General features: G+C 36.7%; 5 protein-coding genes across 5 annotated transcripts; 4 read left to right on the plus strand and 1 right to left on the minus strand.

Annotated features, from left to right (window-relative positions):
• The first annotated feature begins 5,219 nt into the window (after positions 1-5,219).
• On the plus strand, positions 5,220-8,617 carry LOC129003541 (uncharacterized). Its single transcript, XM_054431838.1, has 3 exons — positions 5,220-5,300; positions 6,756-6,848; positions 7,739-8,617. The coding sequence occupies exons 1-3, from the start codon at positions 5,220-5,222 to the stop codon at positions 8,615-8,617; spliced, it is 1,053 nt and encodes a 350-aa protein (XP_054287813.1).
• A 240-nt stretch (positions 8,618-8,857) lies between these two features.
• Positions 8,858-10,758, plus strand: LOC129003542 (uncharacterized). Its single transcript, XM_054431839.1, has 2 exons — positions 8,858-9,542; positions 10,424-10,758. The coding sequence occupies exons 1-2, from the start codon at positions 8,858-8,860 to the stop codon at positions 10,756-10,758; spliced, it is 1,020 nt and encodes a 339-aa protein (XP_054287814.1).
• A 269-nt stretch (positions 10,759-11,027) lies between these two features.
• On the plus strand, positions 11,028-14,540 carry LOC129003543 (uncharacterized). The gene is made up of 3 exons (XM_054431840.1): positions 11,028-12,603; positions 13,423-13,584; positions 14,455-14,540. The coding sequence occupies exons 1-3, from the start codon at positions 11,028-11,030 to the stop codon at positions 14,538-14,540; spliced, it is 1,824 nt and encodes a 607-aa protein (XP_054287815.1).
• A 2,587-nt stretch (positions 14,541-17,127) lies between these two features.
• LOC129003544 (uncharacterized) lies at positions 17,128-17,856 on the minus strand. The gene has a single exon (XM_054431841.1). The coding sequence runs from the start codon at positions 17,854-17,856 to the stop codon at positions 17,128-17,130; it is 729 nt and encodes a 242-aa protein (XP_054287816.1).
• Positions 17,857-20,571: 2,715 nt separating this feature from the next.
• On the plus strand, positions 20,572-21,294 carry LOC129003545 (ATP-dependent DNA helicase PIF2-like). The gene has a single exon (XM_054431842.1). The coding sequence runs from the start codon at positions 20,572-20,574 to the stop codon at positions 21,292-21,294; it is 723 nt and encodes a 240-aa protein (XP_054287817.1).
• Positions 21,295-21,679: the final 385 nt, after the last annotated feature.

Consider the following 21,679-nt stretch of genomic DNA (forward strand, 5'->3'; position numbering starts at 1 on the left):
TTAAACAAGTGAAAGTAATCAACTCTAAATTAGAAATATGGCGTAGCATAATTTCATTCAATCACTGTTTTGACTATTTCAAAACCTTGCTTCAAACTTATTAATAAAAAATCTTTTAAGATTTTGTACGCCGCCTCTATACTTCAACGTATTAGCTAGCCAAACTAAATAAATCTACTCTACCTCTCCGAATTCTTTCCAAGGTAGAAAGTACACAAATCAACCAGCCACAACCAGGTGAGACAGTCAATGCAGCCAACTCCAATCTCATACAAACATCTGATATCCTGAACATGACTCCGCAGTTGCGATGATGAGAGATGAAGCTCTGTAGCGGTTGCGTTCACAGCGATTAGTGTTTTTTCATCCTTATATATACAAAAAGGAGAATACAAAAAACTGCGTGGCTTTCTTTACTCACAGGATTTAAGGAAACTTCATGTACTTACAGACACATTTAACTTCAAAAAGTGATATCCTAAAATTTGTCTAACATAAACAAGTTGTGGTGTCGAACGAGCAAATGAATTCGTCTATTTCAATTCCGCCTCACCTTAAACTGGGCAATGAAAATCATTTAAAATGACCCTATGTGGTCAGCAGTTCTACTGTAATTTTGTTTTCATGTTCAATTATATCAACTTATAAATATGCCTAGTTTAGCTGAGACAGGTATAAATGAGCTTTCTACAGAGAAATTATAATAATTAGATATCTGGGAAGCACTCCATATCACAGGTAACATGAACTATAGAAACAACCAATGTTTGTAACAGTTGTAACATTTGACTGTTACATTTTCAATCTATATTTAAATTAAACATGCAAGGGAAGTAAGTTTCGAATTTCTATATTTTCTGCTTATTACAGGTTCTTACAGTTCACATATTTGAGCAGGGACGGTGGTCGTTTTGCTGCTTATCTCCAGCTTTCCAACAGACATCGTTTAAAGGGACAGCCATTGTCCTCACTCTTGTATCTTCATAAGGGGTTTTGTATATAAGCCCCTAATCTACCTCAGAGGTATCATAATAATTTTAGGTTGTGATTATATAAGATTACAGTTGAACAACTGTAATTTTTTTATATTAAGAATATTATTGAAGGTCATAACACTAAAGGAGAAATGTCCATATTCAGTGGCCACATTATATGGAGAACCAATATAATGAGATAGTATAGATATGGGTTTGAAAATGCCTTTCAGGCGTGTGATACTGTCACATCACTATATAAAGTTATATATATTTGCATATTTATTGGAATTAATTCAGATTGGTTTCAGTATAAACTATATATAAATTATATTTTTTTGAAATTTATGTTTTATTGTTTAAATAATTGTATTTAAAAGGATAGTTGGTCCAGTTAGGATTATCAGTTGACACGCTTTTACATACAGATATGAGCATCCTGTTGTTGTCCTCGAAAAGACCAACCAATAGGAGTCGTTTATTTCAAGGATTTACCAAGTATGGCAATGTAGATTATGGCGAAACTAGGAGAGGGGATATTTGCAGCTCATGGGTTTTAGCTGAAGAAGAGATTATTCTCTTCCATAGACTCCTGCTAGTAGCACTTACCTTCTGAGTTGTAAGTAGTCCCTCGGGTTACTGCCCAATCAGCCAAGTTCAATACTAATTGTTGTAATGTTTTAAATTCTAAATTTCAAACTAAACACTAAACTTAGGACTTACTTCCGAACCTTTTCCGAATATCAGAGAGCTCACTCAGCAATGATGCTGTTGGTTTATTTTAGAGTAAAACTATGATAAGCATTATTGTAATATTGTGAAAATATTACAGGCGAGAGGCGAAAATGAGTTTCAGGTAGAGACAAGTTTTGAAAGATAACTGGTCCTCGTTACAATGCACTTATGCTTAAACGAACATTTAAGGTAAAAAAAGAAGGACAATACTATAGCGGTAACGGGACACGACGTGATCGGGCGGGGGTTATGTCTAGACATAGCAAATAATAATATTTATTTATTACAAATTGACGACCTTCAAATGAAGCAAGAAGACATCTGTACTGGCCCGACGATGACTCCTTTGTGAGTCGAAACCGGTTGCATTTTAGCAACACATTGATCACATAGATGCAGGTATTTACACCATTATTTAGTATTTAAATGTGATCAGGAGGCTAAAACTCAATATAATGAACATAAGACATAAGTCTATTTAATATTGTCCGTGTGAACGCAAGTTTACGTTTTTACCACGAGACTGGTGAAAATTAAATGGATAAATATAAAGTTCACCTTCTTTACAGGTTTGCTGTGAATAACCTGGCGAATATGAATTGAATATTTGGAATTCGGCATATATTTAAAATCGGCATTACAAAGTCACTGTAATTTAAGAAGAATCTTCATAATTTCCATAAACCATTTTATTTATTGGTAAAATTTTAAACACATTTATTGTTTCGTGAGAAAATTCTTTGAAAGAGGTAAATTATGCTAAGCCAAAGTGTGAATTCCACCCGGAGAGGCTAAGTCGTAGTCAGTGTAAAGAACACTCTCTCACAATCCCTTGTAAGCCGGGGATCAACCAGAAGACTGTGCAACATCACGGCTTGTGCTATGAAGGTGATTTTTCCATGATATTTGCATTTGAAAGTATAAATATACGTGTTAGCTTTATATCTTTGAAAGGTTCTTTGAGATATAATAAAATAATCTTTCAAATTGTGTTTATTTATTCTATGGTACTACTAAGCACGTATTGATTGTATCCGTCTTAAACAAATTAAAGTTTGTGTCCGTCTGTGGACAAAGGCGAGGCAGGCTGTAATTTTAGTGAAAAAAAGGCTCTGGACAAAGATTTAAAGAACATTAAAATTGTACATTTTCTTAAATAATGCTAATAACTCGAAAAAAAAATAATTTTTGAAATTTTCTCAAGCTCTTAATACCCCTTTCTGTTGACTCTATATTGCTAGTTCACAAACAAATTCAAGTTTATCCAGCTCTACACCTTTAAGCAAAATTTTATCAATATCAGACCAAAATTACTCGAGTTATCGTGTTCACGGAGGTAAAATATAAGTATATATATATATATATATATATATATATATATATATATATACACACATATAAACATTTTAAACAAATAGTAGTTTTGGCCTCTAGGGACATGAAAATGAAAATGTAAATCAGTCCCAGGCCTAGATCTTATTTTTATCTTACTGTATTACCTACGGTAATAGCTACTCCCTTGTTTTTGTTAATAAAGAAATTTGCTAAAAATGAACAAATTATCTTAACTGTGGAGTAATAATTCTAGGACCATAATATGTACCAAGTTAGACTATAGTATTACGTTTGTGTCTATAAAAATACTAATTGTGTTGAGAGTGACGAGTTGTAATAAACTCAAAATAATTCGCCGGTAAATCTTAATTGATTAGTTAATTTAATTAAGTAAACACGGAGATTAAATTTATATTTTAAAACTAATTACAATATCAATAGAAGCGGGTCGCTGAGTGTAATCATCAAAGGCGATCACAAGATTGAACCAACTTCATTAGCAGCTTTTATTTTGGAGCTTCTGTTTACAGAGCTCCAGGGCTTGATTGTAGCTATGGCGTTTCTAGTTTGTAACACAAAAGAGATTTTATACTTCAAATATGTATTACCTGTTGGAAAATGCGATTGAATTAAAATAAATATTAAAACTAATTATAAAAATATTTTAATAACTTAAAACTTGTTATGACTGGAGATAAATTTAGTTTTGAAGGGATACGTGAATTTAAATTTCACAAATAAAAAAAAAATATTAAAAATACACTATAATTATTAAGTTATATTCTTCAGTAAATTTGATTCAACAAACTATTCAATTTGTTGACTTCATAAAACGGCATTAAAAAATGTTAGAGAATATTTTACAATGAAGCCAATGCTTATGTTGTAATTAAATTGTAATATAATCATAAAAACGAAAATCCTATCCTATACTCTAATACGAGCAAGGTTTGCTTGTATGTATGCTTGCACCAAGATCTCGAAAACGGCTCCGACGATTTTCTTCAAATGTTGTAAATAGTTTATTTCTGGCCTAAAAACGAGTTTACTGCAGTTAGAACTGCCAACAAAAATCTAAATACGTAGAAAAATGAAACTGAAAATCACATTTTTTTAACATTAGTCTTATGGGTTGCTAGGTAACCATGTTGGCTGAATTAAATAACAAGGAAAAAGTAAACAACAGACTTGAAGTTGTAGCATGTGTTCATAATAAGCCTACTACCCACAGTATACAAGCAAATTACAAATACAGTACAAAAGGAAAAACATCAGTTAGTTGTTACTATTAAGCAAAGATTATACTGAAGATTACTCGATACATTGTTTGTAGTACAGGCTAGCAGTGCGGAGTGTAGGAAGTCTGCGGCATTTGGATTAATGTATCTAAAATACTAAAATGCTACGGGTATATTTCCCATCCTTATGGAACAGCTGAAGCCAATTTTATTGTTAGTTCTGTCCGGTTTTCTGTAGATGTCGTTTTTTGTTTACAATTTGTTTATATTATTTTAGGGTTAGTTTCTCATTATTTGTGTCTCACCGTTTGGTTATATAGCTAGGGGACGAGTTATTGTTTATGATTAGATAGTTTTATTTGGTTAAACGAGGGTTTAAATTACTGAAATAACAAGAAACAAATTGTAAACAAAACACGACATCCATGGAACACCAGACAGAACTAACAATAAAATTGGCTTCAGCTGCTCAATAAGGATGGGAATTCTACTAAGGGACTATGTTTTATCATGCTCTATCTATGCTTAAATGCTAAGAGAAGGGTAAGATATTTATGTAGTATGAAATTATGGAAAAGTGGTATGTCAATCGTATGAGCTTTATGCAAGCGCATACATTGGTAACTATATCTCAACTCTAGAGGTAAAAAGTGTATTACTATATCACTAGCTCGAAAGAAGTCGATTAAATTTTATTCTTATTGTGGCCAACTTGGTTTAAAATCTACCTAGAGTCGACTCAATCCGATTGGATTGTATTATGTAATTATGTAATACGGCAAAACTAATACTGAAATGAAAATGTTGCATTATGCACATGTGGTTAAAAGTCACATGTTTGTGATTAACGTATCAACAATAGAGTTTGGTTTGTAAACATATTGCCTCAAAAGATTCGTTACTAGATGGAAATGTACTCAACAAAAAATCTGAAATCATGAAAAGAGGACGACCACCAAATAAAGGTTTGAAGAAGTTGGGGAATTTCTTTAAAAGGCACAAAGCTGATGAAGAACAGGTAAGCTATAAAATATATACCTTTATTAATTTAATTACATACATTAAGTTCGTGTGGTATGTCATTACTAAGTAGCTTACACCACGAATACAGAAATTGGAATAGAGTTGCTTATTTTATATTTCTCTATAGCTCATTGTGTAAGGTACGTTAAAAAGTTATATGACAATTTTTATGATTGGTAGTTAAAAGTTATTAGGCCTAACTAATTAAAACTGATCCATTACTTGATTATATATGATATCAACTTTCTTCAAAGAACATAACATTCTTTTTTTATTTAATTGCAAAGCTAATGGACACCCGGTTAGCCTAAACGTTATAGAGTCCCAACTAGGAGAAAATGTGAGTTTTTTTTTTAATTTTGTAAACATCGTTATTAACATTAGTTACATATTTCATTTAGGATTGATTAAAACTATTCTATAACGGTAGGATAACTAAGGAATAAACTTATTTGTTTGAAAAAAAAATTTGAGTTCTTAACTTTTGTCCAACTGATTGTCCAACTGGTCAATATGGTTAAATAAATATAATGATATCAGTTTCTCTAATAAATTTAAGTAGTTAGGCAAGCTCATGAGGAATTTAAGGTCAATATGGTTAAATAAATATAATGATATCAGTTTCTCTAATAAATTTAAGTAGTTAGGCAAGCTCATGAGGAATTTAAGGTATGTTTTCAATACTTCAAAACCTGTGTAGATAAGAACGGCTTTGTAGCCTATGAGCTAGCATCCAGCAATTATCATTATTATTATTTGTAAAATCTAATATCATTCAGGAATTTGTTCTATTGAAGTAGCAAGAGTGTTTTAAAACTAGTGTTTTAAAGCAAGTAGAAAGTTTGTGCCTTTTTCACCCAAACAATAGAGAAGCAGGTCGTAAGTTGAATGTGACATGGTGTGGAGACCGTCTTGAGCATTGTCCTACACACAAATATCTTAGTGTCATACTTCGGTCCAAAAAAGCTTCATATTACGGACACGAGTTCTGGATGGATCACTCTCAAGCAATCGGGTGGCAAGGTGGGAGGCCAACCCTCGCATACCAGCCAGGGAGGAACTGGCTATGCCTTCATCACGGTGTAGAAGACTCTAGCTAGATCGAATCAGGGTCGAGATACAGTACCAAAATGCAAGACAAACATGCAGAAATGGGTCTCTTACATCATCACATGACGAAGAAAACGTTTTGTGTGCGTGTGGTGTTGTTCAGGATCCCGGCCATCTACTGATGTCCACGCCTAGACCAGTCTTGCACATTAGATGACCTTTTACAAGCGAATGACAAAGCCATATCGGTAGCTAATTTCTGGAAAAGCAAAGTCAGATTTCCGGACACGGAAAGTAAGTAGCCTAAGTAGCATGAGGAGGAAGAGGGTTAGTTACAATTTTTTAGGACCTTTATAGCTTAAATTTACTTTCATTGACAACAATTTTTTTTTTATTTTAGGTTGCAAAAGAACTTGAACCTGAACCTGAACCTGAACTTGAAGGACCTGAGGGGTCTGGTGTATGTGTCTTAGAAGTTCAATCTGAACAAAATGTGAGTTGTTATTATCATCTCAACCGTATTATTAATGTAAAATTATTCAAAACAATTAATTAATTTAGTTTAAAAATATTATTTTGTGATAAATTAATAATACCAATAACCAATAAAGTAAGTAATCAGTCACCAATTTTACGATGAACGAAAAATAGCTTACACTTAGATACTGTACAATGAAAATTACCTTTCCAACAAGCATAAAAGACAAATATTTTAATTTCAGGTCCCAAATGGAGTGCGCGTGTTAAATGATCAATCAGATAAAAATGTGAGTATGAGTAACTATACCTGAACCGCATTGTTACGGTACTAATGAATAATTTAAAAAAATTTAACCGTTCATTTTGTGGTTAATTCATATTTGAAATAACATTTAATGTACTGTAGAAAATTATGAATTTGGTTCAAACAGAAAAATGTAAAAAATATATTCTAAACACGCAAAAGAATCTGTTATCATTGTTATTATATGTGGTTAAAAATTGCATAACTCGATTTTTTGGACAGTGTAAATGGCTTATGTACCGGTACCCAAAGACTGCCATAGAAAGATAACGTTTGCCCAAAGTAACCATTAATGGTAGATAGGAGAGAGAATACTCATATATTTTCATGAATTTTTACTGTAGGTAGTAAACAAATAGACCTCTGTTATTGTTTGTTGAAATTGTTATACATTTATGTTTATTTTCCATGATGATTAGTTATTCTGATTCTGGTATTGGAGTATGCCAAGAGTAAGATATAACGCAACAAGTGTAGACAGGAATTTTATATTCTAAAATTGGCCAGGTGATGCTTAAATTTTTACTCTCAGTAGACTAGGATACAAATTTTGCAGTACAAATTAACGCAACCTTAATACAGATTTTTTATTTGTACAGCTGATGACTTCCAACAAACCCATTAGATGTGCGAAGATAAGGGCTCTGGAGATAATTTCAGATGTAAGTGCTCAAATAAGTCAGTCTATGGTGGAAGAAAAGGTAAATTATTTTGAGCAAAGAAGAATGTCAGAAGACAGCCAGGTTCGTGCCACTCGCCTTGAGGAACAGCGACAAAGAGACGCCAACCGCAGAGCCGCCGAGGACGAAGACGAGCGAGCACGAAGCCTCGAAGAACTGCGGCAAACAGCCGCTAACCGCAGGGCCGCCGAGGGCGAAGACGAGCGAGCACGAAGCCTCGAAGAACTGCGGCAAACAGCCGCTAACCGCAGGGCCGCCGAGGACGAAGACGAGCGAGCACGAAGCCTCGAAGAACTGCGGCAAACAGCCGCTATCCGCAGAGCCGCCGAGGACGAAGACGAGCGAGCACGACGCCTCGAAGAACTGCGGCAAACAGCCGCTAACCGCAGGGCCGCCGAGGACGAAGACGAGCGAGCACGAAGCCTCGAAGAACTGCGGCAAACAGCCGCTAACCGCAGGGCCGCCGAGGACGAAGACGAGCGAGCACGAAGCCTCGAAGAACTGCGGCAAACAGCCGCTAACCGCAGGGCCGCCGAGGACGAAGACGAGCGAGCACGAAGCCTCGAAGAACTGCGGCAAACAGCCGCTATCCGCAGAGCCGCCGAGGACGAAGACGAGCGAGCACGACGCCTCGAAGAACTGCGGCAAACAGCCGCTAACCGCAGGGCCGCCGAGGACGAAGACGAGCGAGCACGACGCCTCGAAGAACTCCGACAAGCAGCCGCTATCCGCAGAGCCGCCGAGGATGATGACGAGCGTGTTCGACGTCTTGAAGAACAGAGGAAAATAGATCAATAAAAGGTTAAATTACCTGTGTCCGCCGGTCGATCCTGTAGAATCCTATTGCAGGATATGCATTTCGGCGATGTTAAATACAGGTTAAATTGTTTCAGGTAATTTAACCTTTTATTGATTGTCAACCGATCCGGAACAACAAACAACATAAAATGAAGGAAAATAGATGCCAACCGCAGGGATAATGAAGTAGTAGACGAGCGTGCTCAACGCCTTCTAGAACAGCGTCGTCGTACAGCTGAAATGCGACAGAATTCTGAGCGCAATCAACTTCAATCCTATAAAGCCGCTGCCTCAAGCCTCGTAGAGTACAACAATTTGGGAATGTTTGACATTGCATGTGTTCATTGTGGTGCTGTTCATTTTTTAAAAGAGAGAGTGCAGAACAGAATTCACCCTAATTCTTTTGGTGACTGTTGCCTTCATGGTCGCATTGAACAACCTGCGCCAGAGTTTCCCAATGAATTGGCATTGCTGTACACTAAACAACACAGACTAGCCAAACAGTTCCACGATAAAATTCGAAATATTTCTGCCTGTTTTGCTTTTTCTTCATTCAATGTTGCTGATGACAGGACTTTCAATAGTAAAGGTATTTATACATTTACTGCTGGTAGACAAGTGTATCACAAGTTAAATTTGGCGGCTCAGCCAGTCAGCAACAGTGAGGGTGATTTGGAAAGACCTAGATATGGCCAAATGTACTTCATTGATCCGGAAACAGCCGTTGCAGAACGTATGAATGAACCAATGAATCAAGGCATCAATCAAGAACTCATACAGATTTTAGAGGAGATAATGAGAAGTCAAAACCCATTTTCACAGGCTTTTACGATGATGAGGGAGATAGTTGAGGAAAACAATCAGCGTGCTGAAGCTCTTGGTGTCCAACCACCCCACGTCCACCTCCTGTTTGCTGAACGTGCAGGTAAAATAATACTGTTTTCTCTAATTACAATTATTTTGTATGTTATTTGTAGTTGCTGCAAAAATATAAAATCAGAAATATAAAATAAACAGTAACTAAACATAAAAACTTATGCAAACTTATCAAGTAAGTAGTCTTGTGTTTGTTACTCCTCGATAAATATGATGACTCTGAAGGTAAATTTAATTGAAGGGTCGCCACAACTAACGTTTTGCTGCAATCTCAGTACTAAACTCTGAAAACTTCCATACAAGCATAAGCAAACGCGCCGTAGCCTTTTTTATTTCCTTTCTCCGTAGCTTTCTATATTACATGTAAGAATGACTACAACAGCCTGTTAAAATAATAATACCCCAACCGCAGCAAACCTGCAGACTAAGCAAATTTCCATTTGCCTGATTGGATTTACACTAAAATGCCTCCTGAAAAGTATCACATTTATTCCCTATTTTAATAGATTAGTTTAACGTACTTAGGTTTGCTGCAACAGGGAGGGTAAAAAGGTGTTTTGTTGTAAAATGTTAATAGTTTAGTAAAAAATGAATGTATTTTACAAATTCTATCAAAATATGTTCATAAACAAGCAAACTACAACAGTTGACTTATTCTCCATAAGAATAACATAGGAATTTTAAATTTACAATTTTGTGGAATTTTCTCCGTAACCATTAGGCGCACAATAACGCTTCAATATACTAAATTATTTTTTTTTTAAGCTCTACAAAATGGTTTGGAAAGAAATTGTGAAATTTTGTGTTTTTAGGGTAAAAAACGAAAAAAACCTATTTTTATTTGTGTCATTTTTCTCTTAGAACTAAATAATGATTAAAGTTAAGATTTTTTTGTTTTTCATATCATTAATTTACGATGTTTACTTTTAGGCGATGATTCCAGGCGATTCAACTCACCAACTTATAATGAAGTTGCTGCTGTAATTACATTACATGCAGACCAAAGTATTCCGGAAAATGAGATGGTTATTAAGGAGCGAGGAAAACAGTTAATAACGCTCAAGAACATTGACAGCCGAGTAGAACCATTCACCTACCCTCTCCTCTACCCAAAAGGAACTTTTGGGTTTACTGTAGGGCTTCCTCTTAAAACGCCTTATGCAAGCCGTGCACACATGACGAGGATGGAGTTGGCTCAATACAGGTTAGCCTTTCGTCCAGAACAAGCCAAGGCTCTTCCTCCTGAACCATTGCTAGAGGATTAGATCTAAGGTCGATTGGATTTAATGCTCTCCACTTTGGTGGTAGACTGTTTCAACAGTACGTCGTGGACACATACATCCGTGTTGAACGTGATCGTATTCAGTGGATCAAATATAACCAAAAGAAACTTCAAGCTGATCAGTATGCAGGAGTAACACATTTTCTAAATGAATTGGCTGAAAAGAAAAATGCTACAGTTGCTGAAAAACTGATTTTACCATCATCTTTTCCCGGATCAACTAGATATTTCACCGAACACTTTGAAGACGCTATGGCAATAGTCCGAAGGTTTGGCTCTCCAGACTTTTTTATCACAATAACGTGCAGTCCAACATGGCCAGAATTAAAAGAAGCTGCATGTATTGAGCTCTCTGATGGTTCTAAACTTCAACAGTTCGCCCAGGAAAGACCTGACATTGTGGCTAGGGTAGCCAAATTGAAATTTGACAGCATAGTTGAAGATATAAGTAAGAAACAGATTTTTGGGAAGTCTTCTGCTTTTGTTTACACTATAGAATTTCAAAAACGAGGATTACCCCACCTACATCTTCTTGTCATCATGGCAAATGAAGACAAACTCCGGTCTCCAGAGGAAGTAGACACTTTCATTTCGGCAGAAATTCCTAATGATGACCCAGTTCTAAGGGAGTTGGTCCTCAAATGGATGATTCACAATCCATGTGGCGAACTTAATCCGTCTGCATCATGTATGGAGAATAAGGGTGGATCAGCTAAATGCCGCTTTGGATTCCCCAAAGCTCATCAAGAGTTTACGTCAATTGTTGACAACAAAAAACCGAATTATAAGAGACGGTATGACCCACAACTGGATCCAAATAACCCAGAATTTTCTCACGTCCATGCGGTGTACCGCAAAAACAGTGATGGACAAAAAGTTACACGGGACAATAGACATGTTGCTCCATACAATGGCTATTTACTGAAGAAATACATGTGTCACATAAATATCGAGTATGTTGGTAGTGTTAGAGCCGTTAAGTACCTCTATAAATACATTTATAAAGGGCATGACTGCGCAAATATAAAAATTGTTGAAAATGTGGCCCGAATAATGTATAATGAAGCAGAAACATTTGTTGAGGCACGTTATATTTCGCCCCCTGAAGCATTTTGGAGGCTGGCTGGAAATGAAATCCAAAGGAAAAGCCATTCGGTGCAACGTTTGGACATCCATCTAGAAGGTCAGTACCGTGTGGGAAACATGGAACAGACACAAGAAGATGTAGCGGACACTGGCCTGAAAGGGTCCACCTTAGAGGCGTACTTTAAACACAACTCTAAACTTCACATAGAAGAAGAGAATGGGAATGAAGTAATCTACTACTTCTACTGGCAGATGCCAGAAAAGTACAAATGGTTAGGCAAAACAAGTGAATGGGTGGTACGACAGCGAAGCTCAAAAACTATTGGAAGGATCCACACCGTGAACTTGGTGGCCCAACCTGAACTTTATCACTTGAGAATGCTCCTCTTTCATACCAAAGATGCCAAAAGTTTTGAAGACCTTAAATTTGTAAATGGGACTGCCTATTCCACTTATAAACAAGCATGCCTGGCAAAAGGCCTTACATATGATGACCAGCAATGGATTGATGGGCTGCGGGAATCCGCTTTGTCAAAGATGCCGAGTGTCATGAGGACACTCTTTTGTCAAATCTTGATTCTCGGATCACCAGAAAACCCTAAACGTCTCTGGGATATGTTTAAGGACGAGTTGGCAGAAGATTTTCTTAGAGAAGCAGAGATTTCTGGAACTCCTCTAGAAGATGCTTACAACAGAGCATATAGAATCATAGCTTACAAGCTAAATACTGAAGCTACAGAAGGTAATAATCAACTTATAAATATTACTTATTACAAAACTTAAATTAAGTTTATTTTGGGTGTATACCCCTTCAAAATTTGTAATATATTTATTTATATTTTATTTTAAATGATAAATAATATCTTTCTCTTAAACTGACAGCGAGTAGGTTAGCCATGCCAATGGTCGATGAATGTTGTCTATTGGTCTACCAAAGTTAAATATCAATCTTTAGTGAATTCCTTCAACATATCATACATAATACCATATCAATATTAAATTATTTTAATGTCTTTAAAAGTCATTTCAATATAATTAATAAAGATGGTCTAATACAGTCCTTACTATTATTTATTAATCACAAATTTATAAAAAAACAGATGATTTCAGAATCAAACCTTTGCAGATATTTTTATAACAGTCTTTAAAAACTAACCTAAAATATGTTAATTTAATATAAAAAAGGGTTTAAATTAGTGTGTGTTTTAAATAAGAGAGCACAAACCCCATTTAACCATATTATTCACTCATGAATAATACATTCATGACACACATTATTCTAACCATTGTTGTAAACAGTACTTTAATTTGGGAGATATCGACCTTGAAACATACATAATTGCGGATCTTCCAGCAAAATAAATCGTCTTAATAACAAACATTTTGAGCCTTTGGGTGGTGATTGATCACCTATAATTACTCCCAATTATTTACCCAAATTCTTTCAGCTTTATTAACTTATCGTTATTTGTGATGTGTTCCAAAAACTTTAATGACACTTTCTAGAAATTTTTAATACTTAAACGTGCTTATTTTAGGCGCAACTTCCGTTTTTGGGTAGAGAACTATGGAATGGATGATATTAACGACTTCGAGATGAATGAGGAGGTTTTTAACGTAGGGCAATCTCATGAAATTGGCCATCGCCTCTACAACAACCTCAATGATAAACAGAAGGAATTTGTTGATGCTGTCATCCAAACACTTGATGATGAGAGTTCAGGTACAGTACACTGTTAATAAACTGAGAAATTCAGGTGCGAGAATACCTAGGATACCACTAATAGTGTGCGGTATAATTACTATTAGAGGAAAAAATCGAGGTTTTGGTACAAAAGAGAATAATTTATTAAGAGAAAAATGAGTATGTTGTTATGTGCGGTGATTCTAGACGAATGAATCCAACAATGGATAATGGTCATATGATGGGATGTTAAATACAAAGACATTTAAATTACTAGATGAAACAAAGACACTTGACGGAACATACCGCCCCCTTTGAACCAATGGGGTTCAATAAATTAAAATATTACTTTTAACAAAAACAAAAACTGAGGGGGTATTTATGCAAAATTGATTGTCTGAGGAACACTCTTAAGGGATGGGAAACACTTTTATCGCTGGTCTTGTATACAGTCCGTTCGCTGTTTTAACTTTGACCACTCTGACAATGCCGTCCAGTCCAGGTGAAGTTTCCACTATTCGACCTAATGGCCAACACAGGGGAGCAGTTCTGGTGTCTTGAAGTAGAACAAGGTCACCAACCTTGAGGTTTTCATTTTTGATGTTCCACTTGAAACGCTGTTGAAGGGTGTTTAGGTATTCTTGGCTCCAACGTCGCCAAATGTTTTGGGTAAAAGCTTGGACACGTTGCCAACGCTTAAGGCGGTTAGAAGTCAAATCGGTGAGGTCCGGTTCAGGAACAGGTAATAGAGAAGAGCCAATGAGAAAATGGCCCGGAGTTAATGCTGTTAAGTCCGAAGGGTCTGAGGAAAGAGGAGTCAATGGTCTTGAATTCATAATTGCTTCAATTTTAGCAGTTAGAGTGAAGAATTCTTCAACTGTGAGAACTTCTTGTTGAATGACTCGATAGAGGTGATGTTTCATGCTTTTGACAGCACTTTCCCACAAGCCTCCTTGGTGTGGGGCAGCTGGTGGATTGAAGTTGAATTCGATTGAATGAAGGTTACAAAAGTCCAAGAGTTGTTGTTTGTTTTCAATAGTTTTGAAGAGTGATTTAAAATATGAATCAGCTCCGACAAAGTTGGTACCACAGTCGGAATGAATCGTTTTTGGAAGACCTCGACGTGATACAAATCGTGTTAAAGAAGCTAGAAATGATGCTGTAGAAAGATCAGTCACAGGTTCTAGATGAACGGCTTTTGTGGCAAAGCATACAAATACACATATATAAATCTTGAAATGTTTAACAGACCGTAGATTGTGAGATTTCGCAATGAAGGGACCACAGAAGTCCATGCCTGTTGTCTGAAATGGGCGTGTACAGCTGACTCTTGAACTGGGTAGATCACCCATAAGAGGTGGGGTATTTCTTGGTTTACTCTTAAAACATCTTAAACATTTGAAAATTCGCATTCTGATAACGGTTCTAGCAGAGAGAATCCAGAAGCGTTCATTTATCAATGACTGAAGGAGTTGTGGTCCAGCATGTAAGTGTTTTGAATGGAAATGGTCGATCAGAATGTTAACAACATGATGAGATTTTGGCAAAAGGATTGGATGTTTACTGTCATAACTCAGAGATGATTGATTGAGTCTTCCTCCAACTCGAAGAATTCCTTCGATGTCCAAAAAGGGAGACAATCTTCTGATCCTTGTACTGCATGGTTTGTCGTCTTTCAAAAGTGCAATATCTTCTGAAAAAGCTTCATTTTGTACAAGTTTCTTGACAAGCTTTTCAGTCGACTGTATTTCCGAGAGGGTAGGTCTATCACCTTCAGTAGTATTGACAGGGTGGTTGCGGCATCTATTTATAAAGCGTAACACAAATGTTAGGACATTTAGTAGTTTGGTCCAATTTGAAAATTTAAGCAAAAAATCTGGAGTTTCAGAGGAGGTGAGCACGATGAGAGGGTCCTTTTTTAATTCTGGAATTTCATTTTCTTTGAGAGAAATTGAGTCATCTGAAGGCCACTGTGACAGATTATTTGCTAACCAGGTGGGTCCTGTCCACCACAGGGGATGATCTTTCAACAACGAGGGAGAAAGTCCACGAGAAGCACAATCGGCTGGGTTGTCAGAACTTCTCACATGTTTCCACGAGTTTATAGGAGTCAACTCTTGTATCTCTGCTACACGGTTAGAGACAAATGTTTTCAGTTTGTACGGGGGTGTACTTATCCATGCTAGGACAATGGTTGAATCACACCAATTTTGAATCAATTCTATTTGGTAGTTTGAAGAGTAAATATTTACACAGTAGTTCATTAGTTTTGCAAGTAAATGGCTACCACATAACTCTAAACGAGGAAGGGAGACTGATTTCAAAGGAGCAAGGCGAGTCTTAGAGATAATGTTTCGGATGATAACTTGACCATCAACAGTCGTACGAAGAAATACAACAGCAGCATAACCATGAAGAGACGCATCTGCAAATCCATGAAGTTGAATTGAACAGCCTGATGTAAGCTTTAAATTTCTTGGAATTAGGATAGTTGAAACGTCAGACAATTCTTCAAGAAAACTCATCCAGGACTCAGTCAATTCTAGGGGTAAGGGATCATCCCAATTCAAATTCTGTGTCCAAAGGTATTGCATAAAACATTTAGCTTTCATAGTTACTGGTGTTATAAAACCTACTGGGTCATAGATTTGGGCAATGATGCTCAACACTTTACGTTTAGTATGTGGAATTGTTGTACATGACTTTGAAATGTTGAAATGGTAAGAAAATGTATCTGTAATAGATGACCAATGCAGACCTAGAATGCTGAAATGGGCTTGTTGTGTGGCATCATGAAAGAACATGTTTCTAGATGTTCTTGAGGCATATCATTGAGAAGCTTCTTTGAATTGGAGGTCCATTTTCTCAATTCAAATCCACCTTTCTTCAAAAGTTCAATCAATTGATTACGCAGCTCTAAAGCTTTGTCTTCAGAATCATGCCCTCCAATACAATCATCCATGTACGTTTGATGTAAAAGGACATGTTTTGCGGATGGGTACGCGTCACCTTCATCAGCAGCAAGCTGATTCAGAGTGCTAATGGCTAGAAACGGCGAACAATTCATGCCGTATGTGACAGTGGTTAATTTAAAAACTGAGAGTGGATCTTGATTATTTTCTCTCCAGAGTATCAACTGATAGTTTTGATCGTCCGGGTGAACTTTAATCTGACGGTACATCTGTTTGATGTCGCAAGAAAAAACAACTTTGTACTTTCTGAAATTCATTAATATGTCATGAACATCAGTTTGAAGCTTAGGACCAGGGAGTAATATATCATTGAGAGAGATGTTGTTACTTGTTCGACAGGATGCGTCAAAAACAACACGAAGTTTGGTTGACGATGAAGACTCTTTAACGACTCCGTGATGGGGCAGGAAAAAATGTGGACAATTTAAAGGGGGTTTGACATCACATTTTGTCATGTGGCCAGAGGTGTTGTAATCTTTCATGAAATCAGTGTATTTTTCATGAAATTCAGGTAGAGAGGAGAATTTACGTTCAAGAGATGCCATTCTAGATTTGGCAGGGATCAAAGAATCACCTAATACGTCACTATTAGGCTTAAATGGTAGTCTTACTACATAACGTCCATCAGGATCACGGGAATGAGTCTTACCAAATGATTGACACAGTAAGAGTCGTCGTCAGAAAGCTTTGAATGCTGCGGAGGTTCTTCTAGCTGCCAAAATCGCTGTAGAGAGCTGTGCAGATCGAAATCACTTATTGTTAAGAAGGTTGACAAGTGGTTGGTTGGGTGGTTTCCACCGAGGCAAGGTGTTTTACCCATATTTGTAAAACCAAATACTGTACCTACAACTTTTGGTAAATTATTACCAATGGTGTGTATCTCGCCAGTGAAAATGTTGGCAAAAAGTTCACATCCTAGGAGAATATCAATGGGTCCAGTAACATTAAATGAGGGATCTGCTAGGCTATATTTTCTAACATGCTCAATTACATCAGGATGTACTTGTGATCTAGGGAGTGGTGAAGTAATTTTGTCAAGAATAACTACAGTATGATTCTGAGCTACGGGTTTACTGCTTAGAGTTTCTAAATCCACATTAGTTACACCTTTAGTCTTGGTACTAAGGCCAGAGATGCCATCAATAGGAATTACTGACTTACTTCGGACCACGTTCAATAGCTGGGCTGCACGTTCAGAGATGAAGGAGCATTGAGAAGCTGAATCAATCAAACCTCGGAGGATATGTGTGTGTCCGGAGGGAGACTTAACCTTGATAAGAGTCGTGGCTAGGAGTACTGTGGAGTTGCATTGGGAGAATTTATCACTTTCGCAAACCATGGATGTTGCACTTTGAGGGTATAAAGCTTCATTAGGTTCACTTAGGCCTATATGTTGTTCTTCATTGGAACGATTTCTGACTTTAGTAATAGGCTTACCGGTAGTAGGTTTAGGTTTCAAAAAATGCAAAAGTGAGTGATGAAGTTTTGAACAAGTCTTACAAGTACGCTTAGACATACACTGCTTAACCAAATGATTGCCGAGGCAATTTGTACACCGTTTTAAGTCATGTACCATTTGCAACCTTTCTTGAGGGGTTTACTCTGAAATAATGTACAACTATATACATTGTGACTTTCATTGCAGCAAAAACATTTGAGATCATTTGAAGTGCTTACAAAAGCCAAAGGTCGACGTTGAAAAGATTTATCATTTTGAAATGAAACTTGATTAGGGTTGGAAAGTTTTAGAGGAGCTACTTGTGGAGCGTGACAGAGAGAGGCATCTTCACTGTTGTTACAAAAGTCTTTAAGAAATTTGATTAATTCACTTGCTTGAGGAAAATCAGAAGATTTTAGGCGTTTTGATTCGAAAACTTGACAGAGGTTGGAGTTCATTTTTCGTAAGATCTACATACTTAGTAGGTAGTTGTCTTCCATGACATTATAGTCAAGAACACTAAGAGCTTGTTCATTTTCGTTGAACTCATTTAAAAATGATCTGAGGTTTTTGATGGATTTGTCAGTAATATTGGGCAAATCGACAATTTTACTGAGGTGGACAGAGATTAGCCTACGCTTCGAGTGATATCTTTCCCGTAAAGCATTATAGGCTACTGTATAGTTGCCAGACGAGATTGGTAGGGATTTAATTAGGTGTAAGGCTTCGCCTTCAAGTGAACTTATCAAGTACTGGTGTTTTTCAACAAGGGATAAGCTACTGTTGTTGTGGATAGTAGTATCAAAAAGGTTAATGTAGGATATCCATGTTTTAGTGTCACCATTGAAGGACTTCAGTTCTAGCTTGGGCAATTTTACAACGCTATGAGTAGGCCTAGAGGTTGGGTTTGATGCTACAGAGTTATTTGACAAGTGTTCATCATTAAAGTTCTGAATTAAAAGAGAAATTTCAGTTTGAATGTTAATTGAGAGTTCTGATATGACGTTCTGGAGCTTTGAAATAGCTTCTTCATTGTCAGAAAAAACTTTAGTATTGTCATCAACATCAAGAAGCTTATCAAGGTTAGCTTCAAAATTGGCAGAAATTGTTTTAGATTCTTGCAAATAAAGGTTAAGTTTAGTGGTTTGAGCTTCTGTTATTTCTGATGGACACGATTGGATATACTCACTGATCGAATTTAATTTATTTAATTGCAATTTGCATCTATTAGAAAATGTTGAAAATCTCATTTTGAAAGTTAGGCCTAGGCCGTTCAATGAGTTTAGTAGCAGAGATATTAAAATCGGATGGAGTAATTAGAGGATGAGGACGAAGACTGAGGAATAAAATTAGGGTTTCTTTATTATTTTCATGTTGGTAATGCTTTATTTTGATAACTTACGATGAGATGCGGTGCGTTGTCTTCGAAGTACAAACATAACCTTATTTTTGAGTTTCTTGACGTTTGACGTTGCGATGCGATGTAGACGAAATGAAGTCGAGTCGAGATGAGAATGCGGAGCGGAACTAGCAGAACGATGACGATGTTGAACACTTGGAATGAGAGGAGTGTGGACTGTACCGTGACGTAGATGAAAAGTTCAAAATGGCGATGCGGTTTTGTCCTTGGCGGCTTCACGTTGGATGAAATACGTTCAACCGAGACATTTAAATTAACTTGAAAAAAGTCACACTAATGTATAATCCGCGGCTCGATAGGACCAAAAATGTGCGGTATAATTACTATTAGAGGAAAAAATCGAGGTTTTGGTACAAAAGAGAATAATTTATTAAGAGAAAAATGAGTATGTTGTTATGTGCGGTGATTCTAGACGAATGAATCCAACAATGGATAATGGTCATATGATGGGATGTTAAATACAAAGACATTTAAATTACTAGATGAAACAAAGACACTTGACGGAACAAATAGCATTGAACATATGTTTTAACAATTCCATTTAACCAATGTTAAATAATGTTTATTTTCGGCCCAAAAACGTCATTTGTTGATGTTTATGATCCATACCGGGTATTTTTCTAGTAATCGTGTACGATACCAATAACCTTGAATAATAGGGAGGTTACTTCAATATTTAGAAAAGTATGTTTTGAAACTATTTAAATAATGGTCAAGCCTTTTTTTACTTACAAGTAAATGACATAGTTAGTTATCAAAATACAGTTTCAGTTTTGAAATAAAACATATGGTTAACACATATTATTTGTTGCAAAAAAAAGAACAAAAAAAAACAGAATCCTAATGCATCAGCTTTTAGAAACCCGCAGACTTGGATAATATAAGCTCGGATAATAATGAAGTTAACTGTAAATTGTACATTTTTGTTTTTAATCAATGTCATCTGATTTAATTCATTTTTTAGCTTAAATTTTGTATACTATCTTTCTTTATACTATTCAAACAATGTCACCAGTTTTAAAATCCTGACAGTAACAAAACATAATGTTGTGCACATGAATTGATGCAACACATGAATTGATTTGTTTTCAGGACCAAAATGTTTCTTCCTTGATGGACCTGGAGGTACAGGGAAAACATTTGTCTACAATACCTTGTACCACCTCTGCCGAAGTCGAAACATCATTGTTAAATGCATGGCATTTACAGGCATTGCATTCATACTTCTGCCAGAAGGACGCACAACCCACAAGACATTTGGTCTTAAAGTTCCTTTGACTAATGATTCAAAATCATCAATCAAACGTGGATCTTCAAAATTCAAGGAATTGGAAGCAGTCAACATGTTCATGATGGATGAAGCACCAATGCTTCCTAAATACGGTCTTGACTGCATGTACGAGCTCCTTCGTGATCTAGGTGACAGGAACTCCCCATTTGGCGGGAAAATAATGATTTTAGGAGGAGATTTTCGACAGTGTCTACCGGTCCAGCCAAGGGCAAATCGTACCGAACTTCTAGACCTTTCCATCAAGAAAAGTGTTCTCTGGAGGTACTTCAGGGTTTTCTCTCTGGAACAAAATATGAGAGTTGATGCGGAAGAGGAGTGCTTTGCTAGGTACCTACTGAAACTTGGAAATGGAGAGCTTGATACCAACGCTGATAGTGAAATTGAACTCCCTAATGACATCATCACTAATACTAATGACATTGTTAACGAGATCTATGGAGAATGTCTCTCCGACGGAAACTTTGAGTACATGAAGGATCGAGCAATTCTTGCACCCCTAAACAAGGACGTCGACACAATTAACAACACCGTTATCAATTTAATTCCTGGAACCGAGACCATTTATAAAAGTTACGATTCAATTAAAGATGAACCAGAAGGTGCCTTAAAGTTCCCCCAGAATTCCTAAACTCTATCGAGATTTCAGACCTACCACCACACCAGCTCAGACTAAAAAGTAATACCATTATCATGCTCCTTCGTAACCTTGACGTCTCAGAGGGTCTGTGCAATGGCACTAGACTGATAGTTACAGCACTCTGTCCTAACATAATAAAAGCCAAGATCATCACTGGTGAACACTCTGGCCGAGACGTGCGCATACCAAGAATCACCCTTGATTCATGCAAGTCTCAGCTAGGGTGTTCACTACAAAGACACCAATTCCCTATTCGGCCAGCCTTTGCGATGACAATACATAAATCGCAAGGGCAAACATTTAAATATGTCGGCGTCGTGCTACAAACGCCTGTATTCATGCATGGCATGACCGCAGGGGGCTCACGCTTGCGTGG

The sequence above is a fragment of the Macrosteles quadrilineatus genome, unplaced genomic scaffold (assembly GCF_028750875.1).
Source record: "Macrosteles quadrilineatus isolate MER2022 unplaced genomic scaffold, UCM_ALF_1.0 Scaffold_9__3_contigs__length_116548681, whole genome shotgun sequence".
Classification (NCBI taxonomy): Eukaryota; Metazoa; Arthropoda; class Insecta; order Hemiptera; family Cicadellidae; genus Macrosteles; species Macrosteles quadrilineatus.